This window comes from Gasterosteus aculeatus, chromosome 10, assembly GCF_964276395.1.
Source record: "Gasterosteus aculeatus chromosome 10, fGasAcu3.hap1.1, whole genome shotgun sequence".
Classification (NCBI taxonomy): domain Eukaryota; kingdom Metazoa; phylum Chordata; class Actinopteri; order Perciformes; family Gasterosteidae; genus Gasterosteus; species Gasterosteus aculeatus.
Genome location: NC_135697.1, coordinates 9,327,067 through 9,348,951, shown reverse-complemented (window position 1 = coordinate 9,348,951; position 21,885 = coordinate 9,327,067). Strand labels below are relative to the sequence as shown.

The 21,885-nt window shown below is 42.7% G+C and overlaps 2 protein-coding genes across 2 annotated transcripts; both read right to left on the bottom strand.

Moving 5' to 3' along the window:
• Nucleotides 1–610: 610 nt before the first annotated feature.
• On the bottom strand, nt 611–11,646 carry LOC144383561 (uncharacterized). Its single transcript, XM_078081560.1, has 2 exons — nt 11,397–11,646; nt 611–11,216 (listed from the first exon to the last, which is right to left on the bottom strand). The coding sequence occupies exons 1-2, from the start codon at nt 11,566–11,568 to the stop codon at nt 10,012–10,014; spliced, it is 1,377 nt and encodes a 458-aa protein (XP_077937686.1). The 5' UTR covers nt 11,569–11,646; the 3' UTR covers nt 611–10,011.
• A 6,924-nt stretch (nt 11,647–18,570) lies between these two features.
• On the bottom strand, nt 18,571–21,514 carry LOC144383560 (uncharacterized). The gene is made up of 2 exons (XM_078081559.1): nt 21,233–21,514; nt 18,571–21,052 (listed from the first exon to the last, which is right to left on the bottom strand). The coding sequence occupies exons 1-2, from the start codon at nt 21,402–21,404 to the stop codon at nt 19,848–19,850; spliced, it is 1,377 nt and encodes a 458-aa protein (XP_077937685.1). The 5' UTR covers nt 21,405–21,514; the 3' UTR covers nt 18,571–19,847.
• Nucleotides 21,515–21,885: the final 371 nt, after the last annotated feature.

The following is a 21,885-nucleotide window of genomic DNA, read 5'->3' as shown; positions in this document are numbered from 1 at the left end:
GCACTGCCACCGCCTGGCAAATTTGAGAAGGAGGATGTCTATGCAACTAAAAGGTGGCGAAGAGTCCAGTGCCTCGTTGAACAGTTCTGGAGCCGGTGGAAGAGAGAATATGTCATGAACATCTCCACACGCCAAAAGTGGCATACGACTTGACGCAGCCTTAAGGTAGATGACTTAGTCATTATAAGGGAAGACACCCCTAGAAATCAGTGGCACCTGGGACGAGTGATTGAAACCACAAAGGGGAGCGATGGTCTAGTGCGTCGCGTCAAGGTGTTAGTAGGAGAACGAACATCAGCAAAACAAGATCGCCCTACCAAACCTTTGATCATGGAAAGGCCCATCCAGAAACTAGTTCTCCTCCTCGAGAGTGAGTAATCAGTCTAATTGTCTACACCTTTATTCCCTTATGACATAGTCTATTCTCTCTTAGATATTAAGTAGTACTCACTTGCACACATCTAGACACACTGATACAGACAGGACTCAAGTATGATCCATTCAGGCAGGTTGACTCTTGTCTTCACTCTTCATAACATGAGTGGTGTGTAAGAATACGTGTTCAAGATTTGGAGCCTGGTCGGGGTTATCAAAAATTCAGCCGAATAACTTCTCTCGTTCTGGAAAATTTATTAGTCAGATCACAGGTCAAGTATCAGCGCTGCGTTTGCAAAGGCAGGAGCAGTTCAGGCAGCACACAGGCCGGAAGAACAACTAACTAACATCAGCAAGAACATCATGTTTTATAACCCTTGAAAGACAGAGAAGGAAATATTTCTATTGGCCCTAAACTGGCGTAGAGGAGGACCTTCCACCTCCCGCATCTAAGATCCGGTCACATCCAATGTCCAGACTCCTGACTTAACGTAAACATCGTAAACAGAGTGTGTATGTTGAATAGTGTTGGTGTGTCTCTAACCCCCCTTTGGCTGGTAAATCTTCTAGTTGACCCGCAGACCTTACATTCCTCAGCCAGGACAGAAACTGACTCCCCATCCTGTCGGACTCGTGTCTGCCTGCTTGGCAGATCCTGCTTACCCCCTTACCTAACTCTTAAATCAAGACAAGACAGCAAACCCCCAACTAAGCCCATGAAAATAACTTTTGATTATCAATTCCCCCTTTTTACATAATTCATTATGTAAACCAAAAAAAAATCAAAAGAAACCACCAATCTAAACGCTAAATATTTATATCAGTGAATACGGGTGAATGCAGCAGTCATGGAAATCCCTAAACAGTACAAAAAATCTACACCACATCTAAACCGAGTATAATAGACACAGAATACATCCTAGCCTAGAAATATCACACCATCTACGTGTATGCATCCACTATATATGATGTGTGCAACAGTTAGCAGATCACGCGGACAGGAATGTTGAACCTAAAAGGATTTCTTCTTCGGGTCCCTCGAAGTCGGTTCTTACCATACCTATCTCCTCTCCAATCTCCTCCGGCCCTAACAATTGGATCCTTTCATGTAACAAAGCCATCTGGTATGGCAAGGGGTATTTTAGCATCTATTGCAGAGGTGATGCGTCGGAGACATAGTTGTCTGATAAAGGGGATGCAGCAGCATCCACAAAGGGCAAAAACCACTATTGCGATTACTAAGGTCAGAAAAACTGACAGGAAGAAGCCCTTCCATTGTCCAAAGTATTTACCAAACCAATTACCGACGGTGCCGTCTATACCAGAGTGTTCAGCTAATTCAACAGACATGGCTCTTAGTCCGTGTAATGGTCTAGTAAAGGATCCATCTGGGGCGGTGTTATTGGGGATAAAAGTGCAGCACGCTTGGCCTAACATTGCACACACTCCTCCTTTCTCAGCTAATAACATATCCAAAGCCACCCGGTTCTGGTAAGTCATCAATGAGGTGGCCGATAGTTGGCTGTGCACCCCTTCCAGAGCATCTCTCGTCATATTGGTGAGCCGCTGGATATTGAAATGTACATAATTTAGTCGATCCACATTTTTGTTTACAGTTATAAAAAGGGAACAATGATTCCCATCCGGCCGCTATCTGATCCGTTAACTTGTATTGATCAGGTACCCCTCTCGGCACACTATCACACAGTGCGTGGTTACTTCTGCAACTTTGTATGGACCTTCCTAGCGGGGATCAGTCCAACTGAATCTGGCTACTTTACGTAGTACCCAGTCATCCACCTCCACTGGTGCACACTCTCCTTCATCTTCAGAAAGGATCTCTGTCACCTGTTGAGAGATACTCATCACAGTATTATTACACATTCTCATATAGTCAGATATTTCCACATGTTGGTACTGCAATGGGCTGACAGTGGTAGGCAAAGTGGTTGTTACCGGACTAGGCATCTTTCTTCCCGTTCATACCTCATGGGGGCTTATCCCTAACTTAGAGTTAGGACATGATCTTATCCCATACAGCACTATCGGCAGGGCTGCCACCCACGTCAGCTTCGTTTCAGCACAGACTTTAGCCAAACCTTCCTTTATGGTTCTGTTAGCTCTCTCAACTAGCCCTTGAGACTGAGGATGATAAACTGCCCCAAATTTATGCTTGATCCCAAACGTTTTCTCTATTTCTTGTAGTTCAGCGTTCGAGAAGTGTGAACCATTATCCGATCGTATGACTTCTGGAATACCAAATCTGGGTATTAGTTCTCTGGTCAGCCATTTTACTACGTCTGCTGCTCTTTCTGATTTTGTGGGGATCACCTCCACCCACCTAGAAAAAGGATCAACGCATACCAACAAATACCTCTTGCCCTCAACTCGATTCTTCATTCCCATGTCTGTGAAGTCAATTACCACCTCTTTCCATGGTGCCATAGGGGCAGGGAAACTTCCAAGTTAATCTCCACTTTTATTGCTCTTCAGCCCAAAAGCAAAGCAGAGGGTGGGAGACATGTCTGTTACTTGCAGATACAACTCAGCTCATGCTCAGTTTGATCCAATCTATTCATTCATTACTGATAGATCACCAACCTCTCATGGTTAGCGTGTCCAAATGTAAGGGTGTACTACTTGTTGAACATTACAGGATGACCGTCTGTAACAAGTTTCCATATTTCGTGTACTGGTGCTATAAATGTTCCTTTGATCAGACATTTGCTTCCATCATCAAGATACTGTATCAAGTGTATCGTGCACTATACACTCAATAGCAGCACTCAACAATTTACCGCCCATCTCTGAATTCAGGAGAAAACTCGAAAAACTAAAAACATTAATCCAAAAAATGGACAATATATACAACAACTCTCCTAATTCCTTATCACCTTCATTCCTCATTTAAATCTTACACAACCTTATCTCTTAATTTTCAATGACTGATTGTCTTGCCGTGGAAAGTGTGAACACGTTTGACTGTAAGAACGCAACTATTCCATGCGATGTGTGCACAACAGTCTGGTGTTCCATTGTTATATGGGCCGTTTTAATCAACGCTCAATAGCAGCTACGTTTCTGACACACGAGGGATGCCCTATTTCCACGTTATCCAGCTTACCACTATAGCACATCAAAACCTTACGATCTATGTTACCCTCCCCCTTTTGAAACAGAACGGAATTCACAAATCCGTTCTTTTCACAACATCCAGATGGATGGGTCTCGAGTAGTCAGGGGGGTGAAACGTGGCTGCGCTGGCCATAGCCTGCTTGGTGGCAATAAATGCAGCCTCCGCCTCCCGGGTCCTCACCAAAGGCTTTGAGTAGTTTTTATAGCCTGCACCCAATATTAGCGCCCTCAAAGGAGCGACCTGCACCGAGAAATCAGGTATATTATTCTAGCTCCATGTTACAAGTCCTAAGAATTTCATCATTTCTCTAACCGTCGTGGGCCGAGGATGTTGCAAAATGGACGACTTCTGTGTGTCAGTCATAGCTTGCCCTGATGGTGACACAATTCTCCCCAGAAAATTCACCTTCTGTCTCCCAATCTGCAATTTCAATTTAGACACTTTGAAGCCATTTTCCTGTAACCACTGCAGAACCGTTCTGGTAGCGGACATAATCGTTCCTGAACTTGTCCCTGCTAGCAGGATGTCATCCACATATTGTAGTAAAACAACTCCTTCTGGTAGTTCCAACTCGGCCAAAATGGTCTTCAGAACAAAAATAATTGATGGTGAGTCCACATAACCCTGTGGTACCCGCGTATATCTATATTGGCGCCCCTTATACGTAAACGCAAACATTTGTCTCGAGCGCACAGCTAGAGGGACACAGAAAAAAGAGTTCGCCAGGTCAATGCAGGTGAACCATCTTTTATCAGGGCCTATTGCATTTAACATTGTATAAGGATTTGGGGTGCCATAGTGAGTTGGTACTACAACTTTGTTGACGAGCCTCAAATCATGCACCATTCTATAGTCGTGCTTTCCGGGTTTAGGGACCGGGTTAATCGGGGTATTCCAGGGGGACCCCGTCCTCTCCAATACACCTGCCTGCAGCAACACTTCAATTGTTTTTTCTATCCCTGCGATTTGTTCCTCCCTTAAGGGGTACTGAGGACGGTAAATTGGGACCGTTCCGGTTCTTAATTCAATTACCACTGGGGCCATTGGAATCAATCCCACATCAGCTCCCCCTTTTGTCCAAAATGTATCAGGAAAATTATCTAGCATGAGCTGTGTGTTCTCATGGTCAGTATTTTCCCTACCATGTGTGCGGCTTAGCAGGTGTTTCTCTGGTATAAGTTTTACTTCTGAGGTATGTGCAATACGGTACATGTCATTAGCCTGAGAGTAATGTAAGTTAACATTTTGAGTGGGCACCCAGTCCGTGGCATCAACCCCCGCTTTAACCATCGGCCCCATGTTCTTAGCTTCTCCTCCGCTTTGGATGAGCAAGGTGATGTGAGGAGCAGAGGTCTCTTGTAGCGCATATAGAACTTGTAACTCAGAGGTTAGTTCCACCGCAGCTGCCACACCTTGTTTCCCCACATAGATCTCTCGGACCTTAACAGCAGGATGTCCATGGACCTCGCTTTAAAACTCAAGTCCACTCCACAGGGTGTCATAGTTCTCATCAGGAGACAGCGAATAGTTCATCGTGCAATGAGGAGGATCCGCAGGTGGTTCAGTCGGGTGTAATACCTTGAACCATGGGCCCCAACGGCGGACAGTCTCATGCAGAACAGTTCGATCATAGTCCTCCACTCTCCCCCACCAGACCTCTGCTTCGTCATTCAGCGTCTGTTGAACTTCAGCTTGCAGCAACTGGTGGCCATAAGAGTGGGGTGTGGCACATCGTTGCTGTGTCCCATCCGGGAATGTTACAGTGATACATCCCTTCGTCATTTGCATAATGATATTTTGGGAACACAAAATGTCTCTTCCGTTGATTGTCAGAGTCACCATGGGTTCTGGAAACAGGTTACCGTCGGATCTGGGCACCCCTATGGCATTTGCTGATGACCTGGGGCCTGATGCCGCAGGCTATTACCCTGTTGTAGTGTATGTGGTGCTTGTGGTGGATAGATATCATAAGGGTATTGAGCTGGGTTGGACTGAGGCCTCTGACCCTGAGGTGGATGGGGGCATGCGTCGGACCAATGTCCAAGCTGCCCACAGCTGAAACAAGTATTCTGTCGTTGTCTAAACTGCCCTCCATTGTTTGGAACTCGGCCACGATTTCCCCCTCCCCACTGTCTTTTCGGTTGCCTGAAGCCACCGTACAGTGGGGCCCCCATCATGTGTTGTGGTTGCGGGGCATAAGGTTGGGGATAGTAAGCCTGTGGAGGAGTGTACGCGGCCTGTTGTGGCTGCTGGCAGGCTGGCGCACATGGGAAGGGAGGGGGGTCTGGATAAGGGTCATATTGAGGTGGCCCTTCCCCCTGAGATGGCGCTGTTGTTTGGGTCATCTGTTTGGTCATCTGTTTCACTCTTGCCCTGGTTCACCTTCTCTCTGCTTTCCTTCAGCTGTGTTTTTGCCAATTGTAACTGAATATTGTTTAATTCACCCTTTTCCTTATCATATTTTTCTTTGCTCCGGTCCACATAGTGTTTAATCTGTGAGGACAAAGCATCAAAATTCATGACAGACAACCCCACTATTCCTCTTAGTTGGTTCTTCATTGTCTCCGAGACAGATGACTCTATGGCGCCGCGAAAAAGAAGCTTGGTTCTGTGATCATCCATGACATCTTCCCCTAACTTGTTGTCCCATAATTCTCTGACTCTCCTTAAATAACTATTTCCATCCTCACTGTCGTGTTGGGGAACATAAGTGAGTTCTGTGGTAGCCACCTTCACAGGATATTGGAGTCTGAGCTTTGACACCCAATTTGCCAGAGGCTCCCCGTCAGGGAGGTCAGAGGTCCTGGCTTCCCCCTCTAACTTCTGGAGGTCAGCTAGTGAGGCACACGCCACAAAAATTCTTCTAAGATCCCCCAAACCGGGAACACTACCCGCACACTGAGCAAGGAACCCACGAATCCACGCTGCACCACCCTTCTCTATTTTAGGTAATGCGAGCTTCATCATGCTTAGGTCTGACAATGCGAGTGCCGCATATGTTGTTTTTTCACTTCCGTCTCTACAAATAGCCGTTAACAGTGGTAGTTGATGAGAGGCCGGAGCATCCCGTTTGACTTAGGTTTCAAATCATTACATTGATGCACATTTGCTCTGGCTGCATTCCCCTGATAATATCTGTTCCTATTACCTCTTAACCCCCTGTCTCATGGCGCTCCATCGGAGTAGATGACTGTGGTTTTTGTGACTCTAGCTCTGCTCCATGCTCCTGAAATTCCTCGTCCCAATCATCTGCAGGGCCAGGCTCATCTTCCTCTGACTCAACCTGCCTCCCCTGCTCATCCTGTCCACGCCGGGTGATTGATTGCCACTCTGCCTGGGCTATGACTTCTAACAAAGTTTCTTCTCCTGCAACTCTTCCTCCCCCTACATTAAATGAGGTCATAGGTCTGTGCTCGGGTTGCCGCTTCTTTACGACTGTCGAGTGACCCTGTGTTGTGTTAGGATTACTCCAATCGACAGGCTCCAACTGGGGCCTGTCCTCCAAATATTGTACCGTCTCTGAGAGAAAAGCAGAAACCTTCTCCACCCCATCATTCTCTTCATGTGGATATGGAGTTACCTGTAACAACCCTTTTTGAACTACCAAAACCTGAGATTCTCCTGGATTAGTAGCTTTCCCTTGCCTCAGTGGCATCTGATGTGGTTCATTTAACAACCGATTAGCCTCCGCATATGGGCCTGTCGAGTAGGGAGGAGGCGCACTAGATTTACAACCGGTCTCATGCACTTTCTCTTCTCCTGCTTTGGTTTGCGGCAACTGCATTGCCGTCTTACTCACGAATACCGCATTTATTTCTCCCAGAAATGTTCTACAGTCCACTAAGAACTCATCTGCCTTTTCTGCACTTTCCTTCTCTTTTCCACAAAATCTCCCCTTAACGGCAAGGAGTGCATGCGCTTGGTCTTTTCCTCTTATCGCCATCCTAAGATGGTCCTGCAGCTGCTCGCCTGTTGGTTGAGAATCTGTCTCCCTTCCAAACATTCCTCTTTCCTGCATCTGTGCAACCCACTTCACATATTTTTGTTACACATTTCCTATCTTTTTCTAGGGTTTTATCCATATGTCTCTTATAAGTCTTAAATAGGGCGAAACCCAGAGTGCCTTCTTTACACCTCTCCCATATCGTTATGGTTTCCTCCATTTTCATCACAGGTTATTTATTTATTCACACGTGGTTTTTGAACACAAGAGAAAGGACTCAATGCCCAATACTGTGAACCCAATCAAGAACCTTCTACTGTATTAGAGGAATACAGCGCTCGATTGTTGAGGCTTATAACACCAGTTCACTCGTATTGTTTTATTTCTCTCGTATTTATACCACCATCATTTAACTATGATTTTCCCTTTTACCCTTTAATACATATCCCCACAGATGTGTAATCCGGTCAAACACTTTTCACTGTCGGATTCTCAGTCCTTTTTCAAGTCCTGATACGCCCAGCTTCCAGGTTCGGTAAAACACCAGGAGTTACACCAACCACCCACACATTTCCCAGTATGAAAAACAACAAATCTTTCCCTGTGTCCTTATTTCTTTATCTAATATTCTAACCTGCCAGTCCAAGAATCACACGAGTAGGACTGCAGGACCAGAGGTATCTACGTACCACACGGATTGCAACTTGGATTTCTACAGACTAAGATTAACATACATCCCTGCTCTATTCTAAACTGCCAGCCCACTGCATGCAAACGTGGGACTGCAGTTACCAGAGGTATCTACGTACCACACGGATTGTAACTTGGATTTCTACAGACTAAGAGTCGACCTCAGGGAACTCAAGTGAGCCCCGTCATTCCTTTTTAAACTCTTCATATATTTACCTAAGTCCCTAAACCTAAACCCCTACACTGTTCTAAACTGCCAGTCCACTGCATGCAAACGTGGGACTGCAGTTACCAGAGGTATCTACGTACCACACGGATTGTAACTTGGATTTCTACAGACTAAGAGTCGACCTCAGGGAACTCAAGTGAGCCCCGTCATTCCTTTTTAAACTCTTCATGTATTTACCTAAGTCCCTAAACCTAAATCCCTACACTATTCTAAACTGCCAGTCCACTGCATGCAAACGTGGGACTGCAGTTACCAGAGGTATCTACGTACCACACGGATTGCAACTTGGATTTCTACCGACTAAGATTATATATATTTTTACCTAAATCCCTAAACCTATGGACACTTATTCACTTTCCCTAACGTTGAATTCAGTGTGAGTATGTGCTTATACTTTACATGTGATCAACAGGAAATTTTCAAATTTAGTTTTAAATTTAATGGTCTTATAACGACCTTATTCAGTCAATGGACAGAGACGAATTCTGCAGTTGACAACAAATCTTTTTAGAAGTATCCAATCACAGACATTTTATTCATTTAGAACAAAAGGTTGTCTGCTCACCTGATTCTGTTTGCGCGCCTGTTGTCAATGCTGAACCACGCCGCCGGTCCTTTCGGCTCGGTCCGGAAAACGGACGTCCCCGTCTTTCTTTGTCCAGGTCAGCAAATCACGTCGGGGTCACCAAATTGTAAGAATACGTGTTCAAGATTTGGAGCCTGGTCGGGGTTATCAAAAATTCAGCCGAATAACTTCTCTCGTTCTGGAAAATTTATTAGTCAGATCACAGGTCAAGTATCAGCGCTGCGTTTGCAAAGGCAGGAGCAGTTCAGGCAGCACACAGGCCGGAAGAACAACTAACTAACATCAGCAAGAACATCATGTTTTATAACCCTTGAAAGACAGAGAAGGAAATATTTCTATTGGCCCTAAACTGGCGTAGAGGAGGACCTTCCACCTCCCGCATCTAAGATCCGGTCACATCCAATGTCCAGACTCCTGACTTAACGTAAACATCGTAAACAGAGTGTGTATGTTGAATAGTGTTGGTGTGTCTCTAACCCCCCTTTGGCTGGTAAATCTTCTAGTTGACCCGCAGACCTTACATTCCTCAGCCAGGACAGAAACTGACTCCCCATCCTGTCAGACTCGTGTCTGCCTGCTTGGCAGATCCTGCTTACCCCCTTACCCAACTCTTAAATCAAGACAAGACAGCAAACCCCCAACTAAGCCCATGAAAATAGCTTTTGATTATCAATTGGGAGTGTAAATGACCACTAGCAGTGTTTTATTTTGATGATCCTGTTTCCTACTTTGATTTTATGTGACTTTTATTTTGACATCATACTATCTGCACACGTGATTAATCGCTTGCGCTCATGCTTAAGCTCACATTTGTTCAATAGAAGACACGTTACAAGACAATGCAGGTTTAGAGCCAGAGATTTAAAAATATCACTGTAACCTTAACTAAAGTGTTCTTTGAAGTGTTATATCATTCAGTTTTTGATTAGCTTTGGCAGTAAACGTTTGAGAAAGACTTATTAATTGCTAGCTAGCTCTCTAACGTCTAAGTTAAGCCAATGGCAGCGGACTTCCCTGGATTACCACTTTATAGCACCCTTTGATATGCACCTCTATGACGTCTCACCCTTGTGGATTCTTCTCATGTGGTCAATTAGGTTACTAGAACTCCTGAAACCTCTTTTACATATTTCACAGGAATATGGCTTCTCCCCAGTATGAATTCTTCTATGAGACGTCAAAGATGAAGGCCGAGAGAATGTTTTTCCACATGTGATGCAGGAATGTGGCTTCTCCCCGGTATGAATTCTTTTATGAGACGTCAAAGATGAAGGCCGAGAGAATGTTTTTCCACATGTGATGCAGGAATATGGCTTCTCCCCACTATGAATTCTTTTATGAGACGTCAAAGTTGAAGGCCGAGAAAATGTTTTTCCACATGTGATGCAGGAATATGGCCTCTCCCCAGTGTGGATTATTATATGACGCTTCAAACGTGATGACTGAGTGAATGTTTTCCCGCAGGTGATGCAGGAATATGGCCTCTCCCCACTATGAATTAATATATGAGACTTCAAATGTGAGGTCTTAGTGAATGTTTTCCCACAGGTGCTACAAGAATGTGGCCTTTTCCCTGTGTGTACTTGTGTCATGTGGAACTTTAAGTAACTACTACATTTGAAATGTTTTCCACATGTTTTGCAAGAAAATGGTTTCTCTTCACTGTGGACTGTTTTATGAGTCTCAAATGTTGATTTATAAATGAATCTTTTCCCACAGGTGTTGCATACATATGGTTCATCAACACTGTGGGATCTTCTCTTGTGGGCCAACAAGCTATTTCTATGTTGAAAGTATTTCCCACAATCTCTGCACAAAAACGGCTTCTCACTCGGAGGAACTGGTTCCTTGTTTGATGTTAAACTAAGTTTTACTCCTTTCTGATCTCGGCCATCAGATTCATGAGGATTGTGAGAGAGAAGCTGGTGGTCATTGTTTAGTTCAACTACAGCGGTGCTTTCAACTGAAATGTATTCTAGAGATGTTTCCTGTACCACACTCTCAGCTTCATCAGTACACGAGTCCAGAAGTTGATCTTCACCGTGGCCTCTTTCCTCACAAGTAGGAGTCAACGTAAAGGCCTCCTGCTTCGGTTCAAGCTGCTCTCCCTCTGGACTGGTGCAGAGTTCCTCCTGTTCCTCTTTAATCTCTGGAGGATCTGGGTCCTCTTGGTCCAGACTGGGCTTCCTCTCCTGGAGACAGAGCTGCTGGTCAGAGAGAAGCTCCTCCTCCTTACAGACACGTGACTGTGGGAGCTCTGGAGGGACAAAAGGAATAGAAGACAAACGTTTGAGCGTATAAATACAACGAGTGTTTATAAACCATAAACATCACGTGTCCTACTGTTCTATTAGTAGGTTAAAGAACACGTTGGTTTGAAAAACCTCGTCTTTATTGCTTTACACAACAGAGTTTTCTTTAACAAAGTTGTTCTCACCTATCCTGTGTAACCTCACTTCGGGTTTCCAAAAAACATCCAACAGTCTGCGCTGCCGGTCGATCTCTTCCTGGTACTCGACGACGGTTCTTTTAAAAACTCCGAATATTTCTTCAGCAGCAGCAGATAGTCGCTCGTTGACAAACTCTCTCAAATTCTCAACTGAAGACATTTTTGCTTAATTACCGGTCAAATTAATTATCTGCACTGCCACAAGACGAAGCAACGGCTGGGTGTCACAACTTTAAAGTTCCGACTGCAGACCTCAGCCACATTAAGGTTCTGCTCTTTATTATCGTTGCAGGTCAGCCGCCTTCTTCTTCCTCTATCAATTTTATTGGGGGGTCGCAACTAACATGAAATGATGCATACCGCCACCTACTGGACAGGAGTGTGCAGTTTTGAAGTGGCCGTTTTATTACACATAATGCACTTAGCTGAGTTTTTGCCATTAAATACAGCTTTAGGACACCATCTTTCTATTGTATTACCCTTCTGAGTAGAGATACTACAATTTAATGGAAAAGTAATCACTCCCTATTTTAGATTTGTTCATTCTATTTCATTCACGCAAACTACTCATATTTCCTGAGACTACGGTAAGATTGCAGCAGGATGCTGAATTTCGAGCAGCATCAACCCTGCTACGTCTTCTACCATTAAGACAAATTAATGAGAGCCCACAACATCATCAAGGGCAGAACACTCCCCCAGCACACTCTTCTTGCTGCTGCCATTAGGCAGACGCTGCAGGAGTCTGAAATCAAGGACAAAAAGACTAGCAAGCAGTTTCTATCTGCTGGTGAACAGCTCCCTCACAAGACACCCTCCTCCTACACACACCACTGATAACAGGCCCACTACACACATGCACACACAGACATACACATTCTGATCTATGACTGACTGCTACTGTGACTTCATGTCACAAATTCTGTGTGCATTATTTGCAATAAAGTGCATGGTGAACTTTAGCCGTAGGCCTAATACATCTGTATTGTTGTGGATTCATTATTCAGAGTTTTAACTATTTTGCATTCATGCACTTTTATGCATGAATGTAATTCTGTTTGCCTCAGATTTACCAGAGGGGGAAGGTCCACAGGTGGTTGTCTAATCCCAAATCAACTTATATCCTTTCTGTGGGTTTCCCTGGACGTGACTTCATCATTTTCCTTCACTTTTTTAGCTGTTTCTGCATAAGACACTTGGTTAGATATTTTATATTTCCGCCCTTCCTATGCTTGCATTTGAACCGGACATCCTCCAAAAGCAGCGCTGTGTTCACTGCCGCAGTTACAACATTTAGTTATTTTCTTTATTCTTACATTTTTCTTATTCATGCTCGCGTCCACATCTTGCACATCTCTGCTTCCACTCACATTGTCCTGCAGTGAGTTCCATTCTTTGAAGCTCCTTAAATTGAGCTAAAATAAACTATTTTTTTCAACATAACTTTTATATCACATTCTTATTTTATTAGATAAGCTATTTTCAAATGGAGCAGCACTGATGATACTATGATTGTAAATGACTTGCACCTGGATTGGACTGGAGGCCCTGAACCGAGCAACGGGCTTTGTTGTCACAACTTTAAAGTTCCGCCTAAAGAACTGAGTCACATTAAGGTTCTGCTCGTTATTATGGTCGCAGTTCAGCCATAAGCGCCTTCTTTCTCTCTCATGCTCTCTTGCCCCAATACCTGACCCAGGTTCCTCCCCCTTGGTCGTAAGTCCCCACAGGTAAAGCTTCCCATGAACATAAATATTTCAACCTTGATTTATAACAAATACCACAGTAATTTCCAAGGAGAAAGATTTCCCCACATTGCATTGGGACCATACTGTAACGCCTTTAAACTGCATTCTTTGGCTGCTGTACTGATAGTCCAACCAAACCCTTTGCCTTTACTTTGGATGTATTCCCAGCATTCATACAGCACCTTTGTTGCTGGAAGTTCCTCTCCAGAACTCTGCAGCTTCACCCAACATGCCAGAGCTCAGGCAGGACGAAATCATGAGCGAACATCACTTGAAGCTTTATCAGTTTTATTGCAGGACATTTTCTCAGATTGACATAAATGATATATATATATGTTTATAATATATATAAATATAATATATATATATATATGTATAATATGTATATTGTTAAGGGTTTCGGAAAGCTCTCGAGGAAGGCCTCACTCCTTTGTTCTCGTCCCGGCCGGAAACGAGGATACGAATGAGTCAATTCGTTTAAATTCAAAAATCAAAAAGTATTTAATGACTAAACAACGTAATAGGGATTACATTACAAAGTGAAATACAAAGCGAACAGTGGAATATTTCGCGAAACAGAGAATCCTCTGAGCAAGTCTAAAGCAACTTATACTAGCGGCTGCAGGAAAATTCTCCCAGCCTTTTCCCCGCTTTGGTCCTTTGAAAACTCTTGAGGTGTGTCTTCCTTGGTGCATTTGAATGTCATTGGCTTCTTCTTCAAAGGGTCACCTCCTGCATTGTCCCTTTCACGTTGAGGTGTGAAGCTGCAGCTGTAACCTCACTGTACTATCTGTCCCTCACATTCCAATGCACTCAATGTAGATTCAGTTGGCTTTATGCCCCAATGAGTGAATTTAACAAAGCATACATCGTTGAAGTCTTCATCTTATAACTAGTACACTTTAATTACAACAACCCATCATTAATGATCACCGTTCATTACACTTCATCATAGATCTAAAACAGTTCATGTGGTTCAATTCTCAAGACATTTGCCTCAGTTGGCTGCCTCGCATTAAGTTGTTCATTTATTATCTGACAGGAGAAAAAACTCCCAAAAAAACCCTTTGGGGATAAAATTGGGATAAATCCATAAAGGACGGCAACTGGCATCCGTCCCCAGGTTTCATCATCACATTGTAGCCGAATGTTAATGTGTACAGTGTTTATACGATTTAAAAGACTATAACTGTGTTTGATTCAAATTGTATTTACTTCATCTAACATGTTAATGTAATATCTAATCTAACATCACACAAACTATAATTCTATGACTAAACATTATTACACGTACTATACATTCTATGACTAGACATTCACTTCTACTTAAAACCCCATCAATTTGTATATTTAATGTCAATCTGTTTGAAACATAAACATGTTAAACATTTGGAGGATATGTTCACTTAATCTGCAAGAGAGATTTTTCAAAGATTTGGGGGATTATTACTCAAATGCAGCATTTGTGTTCTGTTCTTATAGAAAGCTTCAACGCCTTTTCAATCTTAAAAATTGCTCCAAATATTTACTGTATGACGTCTCACCCTCGTGGGTTCTTCTCATGTGGACAATTAAGTTACTGGAACTCCTGAAACCTCTTTCACATATTTTTACAGGAATATTACTTCTCCCCATTACAAATTCTTACGAGACTCCAAATGTGCTTTGTGAGTGAATGTATTGCAAGAATAGGGCCTTTCCCCAGTGTGGATTCTTGTATGAAACTTCAGTAGTGATTTCTGGGTGAATGATTTTAGGAATGTGGCTTCTCCCCAGTGTGGATTCTTACATGACGCTTCAAATGTGATGTCTCAGTGAATGTTTTCCCGCAGGTGATGCAGGAATATGGCCTCTCGCCAGTGTGGATTATTATATGACGCTTCAAACGTGATGACTGAGTGAATGTTTTCCCGCAGGTGATGCAGGAATATGGCCTCTCCCCACTATGAATTAATATATGAGACTTCAACTTTGATGGCTGAGCGAATGTTTTCCCACAGGTGCTACAATAATGTGGCCTTTCCCCTGTGTGTATTGGTATATGACGCTTCAATACTGATGGGTGATTGAATGTTTTCCCACAGATGATGCAAGAATACGGCCTTTCCCCTGTGTGTATTCGTATATGACGGTTCAATGCTGATGGGTCAGCGAATGTTTTCCCACATGTGATGCAAGAATATGGCTTCTCCCCACTATGAACTCTTAAATGACATTTCAAATTCGATGTGTCAGTGAATGTTTTCCCACAGGTGGTGCAGGAATACAGCATTTTCCAAATGCAAAGTTTCAAGTGGACTTTTAAGTCCCTCCTACATTTGAATTCTTTTCCACATGTTTTGCAAGAAAATCCTTTCTCATCACTATGGAGTCTTTCATGAGTTTCAAATGCTAATTTATAAACAAATATTTTCCCACACGTGTTGCATACATATGGTTCATCAACACTGTGGGATCTTCTCTTGTGGGCCAACAAGAGATTTCTATTTTGAAAGTATTTCCCACAATCTCTGCACAAAAACAGCTTCTCACTCGGAGGAGCTGGTTCCTTGTTTGATGTTAAACTAAGTTTTACTCCTTTCTGATCTCGGCCATCAGATTCATGAGGATTGTGAGAGAGAAGCTGGTGGTCATTGTTTAGTTCAACTACAGCGGTGCTTTCAACTGAAATGTATTCTAGAGATGTTTCCTGTACCACACTCTCAGTTTCATCAGTACACGAGTCCAGAAGTTGATCTTCACCGTGACCTCTTTCCTCACAAGTAGGAGTCAACGTAAAGGCCTCCTGCTTCGGTTCAAGCTGCTCTCCCTCTGGACTGGTGCAGAGTTCCTCCTGTTCCTCTTTAATCTCTGGAGGATCTGGGTCCTCTTGGTCCAGACTGGGCTTCCTCTCCTGGAGACAGAGCTGCTGGTCAGAGAGAAGCTCCTCCTCCTTACAGACACGTGACTGTGGGAGCTCTGGAGGGACAAAAGGAATAGAAGACAAACGTTTGAGCGTATAAATACAACGAGTGTTTATAAACCATAAACATCACGTGTCCTACTGTTCTATTAGTAAGTTAAAGAACACGTCGGTTTGAAAAACCTCGTCTTTATTGCTTTAGACAACAGAGTTTTCTTTAACAAAGTTGTTCTCACCTATCCTGTGTAACCTCACTTCGGGTTTCCAAAAAACATCCAACAGTCTGCGCTGCCGGTCGATCTCTTCCTGGTACTCGACGACGGTTCTTTTAAAAACTCCGAATATTTCTTCAGCAGCAGCAGATAGTCGCTCGTTGACAAACTCTCTCAAATTCTCAACTGAAGACATTTTTGCTTAATTACCGATGAAATGAATTACCTGCACTGCCACTAGAAGAAGCAACGGCTGGGTGTCACACTTTAATGTTCCGACTGCAGACCTCAGTCACATTAAGGTTCCGCTCCTTATTATCGTTGCAGGTCAGCCGCCTTCTTCTTCCTCTATCAATTTTATTAGCGGGTCGCAACTAACATGAAATCATGCATACCGCCACCTACTGGACAGGAGTGTGCAGTTTTGAAGTGGCCGTTTTTTTGCACATAATGCACTTAGCTGAGTTTTTGCCATTAAATACAGCTTTAGGACACCATCTTTCTATTGTATTACCCTTCTGAGTAGAGATACTACAATTTAATGGAAAAGTAATCACTCCCTATTTTAGATTTGTTCATTCTATTTCATTCACGCAAACTACTCATATTTCCTGAGACTACGGTAAGATTGCAGCAGGATGCTGAATTTCGAGCAGCATCAACCCTGCTACGTCTTCTACCATTAAGACAAATTAATGAGAGCCCACAACATCATCAAGGGCAGAACACTCCCCCAGCACACTCTTCTTGCTGCTGCCATTAGGCAGACGCTGCAGGAGTCTGAAATCAAGGACAAAAAGACTAGCAAGCAGTTTCTATCTGCTGGTGAACAGCTCCCTCACAAGACACCCTCCTCCTACACACACCACTGATAACAGGCCCACTACACACATGCACACACAGACATACACATTCTGATCTATGACTGACTGCTACTGTGACTTCATGTCACAAATTCTGTGTGCATTATTTGCAATAAAGTGTATGGTGAACTTTAGCCGTAGGCCTAATACATCTGTATTGTTGTGGATTCATTATTCAGAGTTTTAACTATTTTGCATTCATGCACTTTTATGCATGAATGTAATTCTGTTTGCCTCAGATTTACCAGAGGGGGAAGGTCCACAGGTGGTTGTCTAATCCCAAATCAACTTATATCCTTTCTGTGGGTTTCCCTGGACGTGACTTCATCATTTTCCTTCACTTTTTTAGTTGTTTCTGCATAAGACACTTGGTTAGATATTTTACATTTCTGCCCTTCCTATGCTTGCATTTGAACCGGACATCCTCCAAAAGCAGCGCTGTGTTCACTGCCGCAGTTACAACATTTAGTTATTTTCTTTATTTTTACATTTTTCTTATTCATGCTCGCGTCCACATCTTGCACATCTCTGCTTCCACTCACATTGTCCTGCAGTGGGTTCCATTCTTTGAAGCTCCTTAAATTGAGCTAAAATAAACTATTTTTTTCAACATAACTTTTATATCACATTCTTATTTTATTAGATAAGCTATTTTCAAATGGAGCAGCACTGATGATACTATGATTGTAAATGACTTGCACCTGGATTGGACTGGAGGCCCTGAACCGAGCAACGGGCTTTGTTGTCACAACTTTAAAGTTCCGCCTAAAGAACTGAGTCACATTAAGGTTCTGCTCGTTATTATGGTCGCAGTTCAGCCATAAGCGCCTTCTTTCTCTCTCATGCTCTCTTGCCCCAATACCTGACCCAGGTTCCTCCCCCTTGGTCGTAAGTCCCCACAGGTAAAGCTTCCCATGAACATAAATATTTCAACCTTGATTTATAACAAATACCACAGTAATTTCCAAGGAGAAAGATTTCCCCACATTGCATTGGGACCATACTGTAACGCCTTTAAACCGCATTCTTTGGCTGCTGTACTGATAGTCCAACCAAACCCTTTGCCTTTACTTTGGATGTATTCCCAGCATTCATACAGCACCTTTGTTGCTGGAAGTTCCTCTCCAGATCTCTGCAGCTTCACCCAACATGCCAGAGCTCAGGCAGGACGAAATCATGAGCGAACATCACTTGAAGCTTTATCAGTTTTATTGCAGGACATTTTCTCAGATTGACATAAATGATATATATATGTTTATAACATATATAAATATAATATATATATATATATGAATGTTTATATTGAATGTTTATATATATATATATATATATATGTATAATATGTATATTGTTAAGGGTTTCGGAAAGCTCTCGAGGAAGGCCTCACTCCTTTGTTCTCGTCCCGGCCGGAAACGAGGATACGAATGAGTCAATTCGTTTAAATTCAAAAATCAAAAAGTATTTAATGACTAAACAACGTAATAGGGATTACATTACAAAGTGAAATACAAAGCGAACAGTGGAATATTTCGCGAAACAGAGAATCCTCTGAGCAAGTCTAAAGCAACTTATACTAGCGGCTGCAGGAAAATTCTCCCAGCCTTTTCCCCGCTTTGGTCCTTTGAAAACTCTTGAGGTGTGTCTTCCTTGGTGCATTTGAATGTCATTGGCTTCTTCTTCAAAGGGTCACCTCCTGCATTGTCCCTTTCACGTTGAGGTGTGAAGCTGCAGCTGTAACCTCACTGTACTATCTGTCCCTCACATTCCAATGCACTCAATGTAGATTCAGTTGGCTTTATGCCCCAATGAGTGAATTTAACAAAGCATACATCGTTGAAGTCTTCATCTTATAACTAGTACACTTTAATTACAACAACCCATCATTAATGATCACCGTTCATTACACTTCATCATAGATCTAAAACAGTTCATGTGGTTCAATTCTCAAGACATTTGCCTCAGTTGGCTGCCTCGCATTAAGTTGTTCATTTATTATCTGACAGGAGAAAAAACTCCCAAAAAAACCCTTTGGGGATAAAATTGGGATAAATCCATAAAGGACGGCAACTGGCATCCGTCCCCAGGTTTCATCATCACATTGTAGCCGAATGTTAATGTGTACAGTGTTTATACGATTTAAAAGACTATAACTGTGTTTGATTCAAATTGTATTTACTTCATCTAACATGTTAATGTAATATCTAATCTAACATCACACAAACTATAATTCTATGACTAAACATTATTACACGTACTATACATTCTATGACTAGACATTCACTTCTACTTAAAACCCCATCAATTTGTATATTTAATGTCAATCTGTTTGAAACATAAACATGTTAAACATTTGGAGGATATGTTCACTTAATCTGCAAGAGAGATTTTTCAAAGATTTGGGGGATTATTACTCAAATGCAGCATTTGTGTTCTGTTCTTATAGAAAGCTTCAACGCCTTTTCAATCTTAAAAATTGCTCCAAATATTTACTGTGTGACGTCTCACCCTCGTGGGTTCTTCTCATGTGGACAATTAAGTTACTGGAACTCCTGAAACCTCTTTCACATATTTTTACAGGAATATTACTTCTCCCCATTACAAATTCTTACGAGACTCCAAATGTGCTTTGTGAGTGAATGTATTGCAAGAATAGGGCCTTTCCCCAGTGTGGATTCTTGTATGAAACTTCAGTAGTGATTTCTGGGTGAATGATTTTAGGAATGTGGCTTCTCCCCAGTGTGGATTCTTACATGACGCTTCAAATGTGATGTCTCAGTGAATGTTTTCCCGCAGGTGATGCAGGAATATGGCCTCTCCCCAGTGTGGATTATTATATGACGCTTCAAACGTGATGACTGAGTGAATGTTTTCCCGCAGGTGATGCAGGAATATGGCCTCTCCCCACTATGAATTAATATATGAGACTTCAACTTTGATGGCTGAGCGAATGTTTTCCCACAGGTGCTACAATAATGTGGCCTTTCCCCTGTGTGTATTGGTATATGACGCTTCAATACTGATGGGTGATTGAATGTTTTCCCACAGATGATGCAAGAATACGGCCTTTCCCCTGTGTGTATTCGTATATGACGGTTCAATGCTGATGGGTCAGCGAATGTTTTCCCACATGTGATGCAAGAATATGGCTTCTCCCCACTATGAACTCTTAAATGACATTTCAAATTCGATGTGTCAGTGAATGTTTTCCCACAGGTGGTGCAGGAATACAGCATTTTCCAAATGCAAAGTTTCAAGTGGACTTTTAAGTCCCTCCTACATTTGAATTCTTTTCCACATGTTTTGCAAGAAAATCCTTTCTCATCACTATGGAGTCTTTCATGAGTTTCAAATGCTAATTTATAAACAAATATTTTCCCACACGTGTTGCATACATATGGTTCATCAACACTGTGGGATCTTCTCTTGTGGGCCAACAAGAGATTTCTATTTTGAAAGTATTTCCCACAATCTCTGCACAAAAACAGCTTCTCACTCGGAGGAGCTGGTTCCTTGTTTGATGTTAAACTAAGTTTTACTCCTTTCTGATCTCGGTCATCAGATTCATGAGGATTGTGAGAGAGAAGCTGGTGGTCATTGTTTAGTTCAACTACAGCGGTGCTTTCAACTGAAATGTATTCTAGAGATGTTTCCTGTACCACACTCTCAGCTTCATCAGTACACGAGTCCAGAAGTTGATCTTCACCGTGGCCTCTTTCCTCACAAGTAGGAGTCAACGTAAAGGCCTCCTGCTTCGGTTCAAGCTGCTCTCCCTCTGGACTGGTGCAGAGTTCCTCCTGTTCCTCTTTAATCTCTGGAGGATCTGGGTCCTCTTGGTCCAGACTGGGCTTCCTCTCCTGGAGACAGAGCTGCTGGTCAGAGAGAAGCTCCTCCTCCTTACAGACACGTGACTGTGGGAGCTCTGGAGGGACAAAAGGAATAGAAGACAAACGTTTGAGCGTATAAATACAACGTGTGTTTATAAACCATAAACATCACGTGTCCTACTGTTCTATTAGTAAGTTAAAGAACACGTCGGTTTGAAAAACCTCGTCTTTATTGCTTTAGACAACAGAGTTTTCTTTAACAAAGTTGTTCTCACCTATCCTGTGTAACCTCACTTCGGGTTTCCAAAAAACATCCAACAGTCTGCGCTGCCGGTCGATCTCCTCCTGGTACTCGACGACGGTTCTTTTAAAAACTCCGAATATTTCTTCAGCAGCAGCAGATAGTCGCTCGTTGACAAACTCTCTCAAATTCTCAACTGAAGACATTTTTGCTTAATTACCGATGAAATGAATTACCTGCACTGCCACTAGAAGAAGCAACGGCTGGGTGTCACACTTTAATGTTCCGACTGCAGACCTCAGTCACATTAAGGTTCCGCTCCTTATTATCGTTGCAGGTCAGCCGCCTTCTTCTTCCTCTATCAATTTTATTAGCGGGTCGCAACTAACATGAAATGATGCATACCGCCACCTACTGGACAGGAGTGTGCAGTTTTGAAGTGGCCGTTTTATTGCACATAATGCACTTAGCTGAGTTTTTGCCATTAAATACAGCTTTAGGACACCATCTTTCTATTGTATTACCCTTCTGAGTAGAGATACTACAATTTAATGGAAAAGTAATCACTCCCTATTTTAGATTTGTTCATTCTATTTCATTCACGCAAACTACTCATATTTCCTGAGACTACGGTAAGATTGCAGCAGGATGCTGAATTTCGAGCAGCATCAACCCTGCTACGTCTTC

What these genes read in the sequence shown, in the direction of transcription:
- LOC144383560 (XM_078081559.1), bottom strand. Translation starts at nt 21,404, where the DNA reads ATGTCTTCAGTTGAGAATTTGAGAGAGTTTGTCAACGAGCGACTATCT. An exon ending in AGTGAGGTTACACAGGATAG is followed by an intron (nt 21,053 to 21,232) that starts GTGAGAACAACT and finishes TTGTCCCTCCAG; the next exon opens with AGCTCCCACAGTCACGTGTC.
- LOC144383561 (XM_078081560.1), bottom strand. Translation starts at nt 11,568, where the DNA reads ATGTCTTCAGTTGAGAATTTGAGAGAGTTTGTCAACGAGCGACTATCT. An exon ending in AGTGAGGTTACACAGGATAG is followed by an intron (nt 11,217 to 11,396) that starts GTGAGAACAACT and finishes TTGTCCCTCCAG; the next exon opens with AGCTCCCACAGTCACGTGTC.